Source organism: Citrus clementina, unplaced genomic scaffold, assembly GCF_000493195.1.
Source record: "Citrus clementina cultivar Clemenules unplaced genomic scaffold, Citrus_clementina_v1.0 scaffold_2, whole genome shotgun sequence".
In the NCBI taxonomy this organism is placed as follows: domain Eukaryota; kingdom Viridiplantae; phylum Streptophyta; class Magnoliopsida; order Sapindales; family Rutaceae; genus Citrus; species Citrus x clementina.
In genome coordinates, this window is record NW_006262688.1 from 14176707 (window position 1) to 14182164 (window position 5458).

Here is a 5458-nt window from a genome sequence, read left to right on the forward strand (position 1 = left end):
GAAATAATAACAGTTACAACCAAACGAATTTTTTTTCCAAACCAAGCACAACTTTCGGGGGTAAAAAAATAAAAAATAGTTGTTATTTTGAAAGAGAACAAAAGGGTTACAATCAATAAAATCTTACAATTTAAAAGCACATCATTATAATTTATAAATGTACCTGAGCTATAGCAACTTACTGATCCAATAATAAAATTATAAGGACGGTTCATGCACGCTACATGATATTGTGAGAATTTGTCAAGAAGAATCAGAGGATGAGCAGCCTGATACGTACGTACATCTATACAGCCAATTAAAGAATCTCATTTCAATCAGAAAGCATCCTATCCCTAGGGAAAAGTCGCTAGTGATGAGCCGAGACGTATTGTAAAACAAGCTAATGAAATAAACAATCTCCTGTCTAAGCGTCAGCAAAGAAATTAAGGTTGATGCTGATCTGAAAAGAAATTTAGGTATGGGTTGGCAAAATATTTAATGTTCTATAATAGGTACTGACTGGCTCGATTGATAGCTAGTAAGATCTCTTGCGGTGCTGTCATTAATCGAGCGATGATAGACCGCTGATTGGTATAATCACACAGAAGAAAAATATATAATGAATTGTAAATTTTTTATAATATCTTTTTTTAAGTTGAAATAAATAAAATGACGTTGTTTTGTCTGAGTTTAATTCTTTCATTTTTTGGTCTTATACCTCACCTACAAACGACGTTATTTTAAATGAGTTTTTATCAAAATCTAGCTAATGTTGAGTTCCCAAATCATTTTCCATACATAAAATTCAATCATTCAACTGGGAATCGCTGGGTTCAAAACCCTTTCCAAATGAACAACGATATCATGCCATGTATCTTATTAATATATTTCGACTCCCATCTAATTGGTCGGAATAGGCCAATCATATCCCCTCAAGATTAATGAATGATGATTGGACCATTTGTTCTCAGAAATTAAAGAAGTCGCACGTGATTGGATAAATTTCAACAAAGAAAATTTTCAGGAAACGAATATCAAACCGATAAGCCCAAAATAATAGTACCACGTGGCGGCCAATCCCATCAAATGACGCTACAAATCTCTCCCTAGATCCACGTCTTCATCTGACCATCCACGCGTCCTCATCGGCTTATGCAACCAACGCCATACACCCCACTCTGAACCACGAGCGTGAAACAAACGTGCGGCAAGAAGTGACTGTACAATGTTCTCCACGCGCGTAAAAGAGAGTGGAATATTAAAGGCACCTGTTGTTTTGGTAGCAAGATGAAGATGTTGTCTGGTAATAAGAGTCCACCACGTTGCACTTTCTGGAAGCTCCCTAAAAGTATTTTCATTTACAATTTTTATTTTATTTTAAAAATTTGACACAACAGCAACAGCGCGTTATTCTCAAGGACAAAAAAGCCCAGGTGTACCATTCTGTCGGCCAGTGCTGGGTACGTTCTGATTTCTCAATGGCTGAGACGTGGGACCAGGGCTAACGTTCGATTACGTGGGATCATGCTACTTTGGGAGTGGGTCCCATGAAAATAGAGAGGTCTCCCTACAGCTGCGAGTGTTGCCCTAGACACGTGGTGCTATCGCAAATGTATGTACTCTTTTGCATGATCATGACTGCTATCTGAGCTTCTCTTTTTCTCCTTTCTCAGTGTCTCTGCAAAAGTGAAAGAGAGAGAGAGAGAGAGAGAGCTGAAATGGAAGGTAAAGGGTGTGGTAGTGGGACTGGGAGCTGGTGCATGCTAAGATGCGCAGGTGGTGCGCATGATAGAACGGGTATCGATCGGATGATGCTCGGATTCCGTCCGATTGCACCGAAACCGATGACCGGAGGGAGTACTGGTTCGGGTAACTTGTTAAGTGACAACAAGAACCTGGTGATTAGTAGTAAGAGATCTAAAAGAAAATACGTTAGGGTTCGAAAGAATAATTATAGTTACAGATCAAGAAAGAACAAGAAAGCTGATCATGGAGGATGTGAAAGTAAAGATGAGATTGTGACGTTACAGTTGTTGCCTGAGAAAGAGAAAGCTGTCGACGATTCGGAGGATTCAACGAGAAGATCATCATCAGAATCTTGGTGGTGCAATATCGACACTGGTGGTTGTACGGGAAGAGAAAACGTGCAGGTGTCAAGGACGAATGAAGGAGAGACGGACATGTGGCTAGGGTTTGGAGGTATGGTGAGAGATCAGACGGTGGTGGTGGTGGAGTCATGGGTGACAGTGGAGAGCGCGTCGGGGGTATGCATGGAAGAAGGGAGAGGGTTTGGGAGTCGCGAGGACGTGGAGATAATGAAGAATCTAGAGAACGACACGTGTCCGGGGTTTGTATCGGATGGCCTAAGTTATAAGGTTATGTGGGTGAATGAAGCGTACAAGAAGATGGTGACGATGGTGAGGAAAGAAAACGACGTCGTCGTATCAGCTGGGAGCGTAGTAGTAGTGATGGTTTCGTTGGTGATGAAAGTGAAGTTGCCGCGTTTTTTCACTTCGTTAACGTGCAGGGTTAGAGTAGAGTACACGTGGCAGAATGAGAAGTACTCGAAGATAATACCTTGTGATATTTGGAGAATGGAGTGTGGAGGGTTTGCATGGAGACTCGACGTTGATGCTGCGCTCAGTTTGGGTCGTTGAAGAAACTCATGAAAACCAATAATCAGGTACATCAATGTGCTGAATGGTCAAATCCCAAATGTGCATAGTAATCTCGGTAAAGAAAAATTAACACAAAACAAAATTAAGTTGGCATAATTAGATTTAATCAGATGCCATTGCGACCACTAAGTTTTGTTTACGTGTGTGTGTGTGTGTGTGTGTGTGTGTGTGTGTATAGATATATACACAAAGACTTATATAAAATAATCCCAGAAATCGGGGAATGTGATGTGGGAAGATGGGGCTAGGTGGTAACGTAGGATTTGTTGATTGGAGTATGTATAAGAGATAAGTACATGGGTATAATTAATTAAAGTTATTATTTTCTATCTTGTTTGCTAATCGTTCATAGGCAGAGAGAGCGGAGCTGAGGGAAAAGGCAATTGTGAAAACAATAACTAAAAGGAAGTCTAAACAGAGAACTGAAGAGGAAAAGAGAAACATTGGTAACATCAGTCAATACATGTAGCATTTAGACAATTAATGCCACTACAACTAATAATAAGCTACAAAAAGTTAATAATGTACTAGCACAATTATGCAAATGCAAACTACATGCTAAGCACATTTCGAATACAATTACCATCACAAATAATAATGTTTTGTATCAATATTATTTCTTAACTAATACAATTTATTCTGTTGCTGCCAGGTAGGATAGAGGGGTCCAAGTTGAGTTGGAATTATAGTCCGGTTGTTATTGATAGCTAACTAGTTAATGAAGATGTTGTCCTTACTTTTTGGAACGGTCGGTCGAGTCCATCGTGCTTCATGCACAAACTTAAAACATGTCATAGCTGAAGGGGCAAATGACATAAAGTTTACAAATCGTACGATTAATAAAACTGATGAGGGCTTAAAACAAGCACATTTAATTAATTTTAGTTTGTTGAAAAGTCAAATTAGAAAGGCAACCTAGCTTGTAATATAGCTCTACTTGCAAAAATAATAAGTTTCATATTTAAGATGTGGTATAGAAAATTGACTAGGGTTTTTGGAGAATAGCTTGAGAGTTTGTATTTTGTGGGAGCTAATGTCTGCTAGGAGAGAAAATTTATGTGGGATAGATTTAATAGGACCATCCACTGGTGGGCCTAATATAACTGCAGTTAAACTAATTTTATAAGATGACAACAAAAACAAAGAACGACAGTTGTACGTTAGCAGCAATGGTTGCGTTAAAGTCTATTAGGCACACTGGATTGGATTGGATTGGATTAGATTAATTATTTGGATTGGACTAGATTAAATTAGATTGAATTAAATTGGATTATATTATGAGTTGTATTATATTTGGTACAATATCGGATTGGACAATGTTAAATCATAGTTAAATACAAAAAAATATTTATGAATATTTAAGAGTAATAATTAAAATTAATTTAAAAGTAATTAACAAGAGCATTAAATATGTAGTAAATTAGTTATTGGGTAGTCATAATTATAATAAACAAATATAAATTAATAGAACTATTTAATTATTTAATTAATTTTTATTAGATATTTTAGATATATTTTATTTTATCAAAAGTTAGCAAATAATGTATATGTAAAATCAACTATTTACTTGTATTATTAATTTTCATGATTATTTTTAATATTACATTGGTGATTATTAAATTTAATAAAATCAATTATTATAACGAATTATTAAATAGTTAATTTTATTGGAGTAAAAGTACCAATTTAATTAGACTATAAAAACAAAATAAAAAATAAATTGAAGTAAATCATGAATAAAATAATTAATTAATTAAATAAATTTTAGGTTTAATTAATTAAATTTTAGGTTACAAGTAAAAAATACTGTTATTTATGAAAGAAATATGAATAAATCTTTTTCTCTTATCCTAATCCCATCTAAACCCACTTATAAATTGGGATTGTTAATCCCATGATTTAAGGACTAAATTTAAATTTAGTCCTCCCTAATCCAATCCAAGGAAAGTAGCCAAACATGGGATAAAATATTTAATCCCAAAGTTAATCCAATCCCATGCTTAATCCTACGGATCAGGGATTTGGGTTGATTTTTTTTTCTTCTCTCATCCTGATCAAATTAGAATTAGAGAAGAAATTTTCCTTTTTAGTGATAAAAGATAATGATAAAAAAAGAGATATTAAGTTTCTAAGAAACTGAGAAACATTAAACATAAATGGATATAAATAATGACTAACATAGACGAATTAAAGATAAGAATTATCTGTTTAAATAATATAAACGAAAAGTTACTGATTAGAATGTGAAAATCATTAGAAATAATAAGAAAATAATTTTAATAGTATGTATTTAGAAATGGGGCTTGATGAGATAAAAATTGGGACGTAATAGCTCTAGCCATCTGTTAAGACCAAATTTTAAGAAGTCTAAAACACTTCAATATAGTTTAAATAGCCCATCCTCTCAAAAAAAAAAAAAAAATAGCCCATGCATTTTTAAAAGAAAAAAAGGTTAATTTCGCATAACTCCCTTCATTAATTAGTTATCTTCCAAGTTACCTTTTACTTTTAAAAATCCGAATTTACCCTTCACTTTTGTTAAGTAGACCAAAAAAAAAAAAAAAAATCAACCCCCATCCAGTTTTTCTTATCTTTTGACTAAATATAGGGTAATTTGAGTTTTTTTTAAAATAAAAAGGATGATTTAAAGATAGTCAATTTAAGGGGAGGTAATTCAAAATTTACCCTAATTTTTTCTTTTAAATGATGGGGATATTTTGATCACACTTTTTTGTGTAAATCCACCTGACTTCTAAAAGTATTTACAACAAGAATAAATTTTTATAATTAATTAATTA

The 5458-nt window shown here is 34.1% G+C and overlaps 1 protein-coding gene across 1 annotated transcript; it reads left to right on the top strand.

The window, feature by feature from the left end:
* Positions 1–1700: 1700 nt before the first annotated feature.
* LOC18052247 lies at positions 1701–2639 on the top strand. Its single transcript, XM_006447079.2, has one exon. The coding sequence runs from the start codon at positions 1701–1703 to the stop codon at positions 2637–2639; it is 939 nt and encodes a 312-aa protein (XP_006447142.2).
* The last annotated feature ends 2819 nt before the right edge of the window (positions 2640–5458 follow it).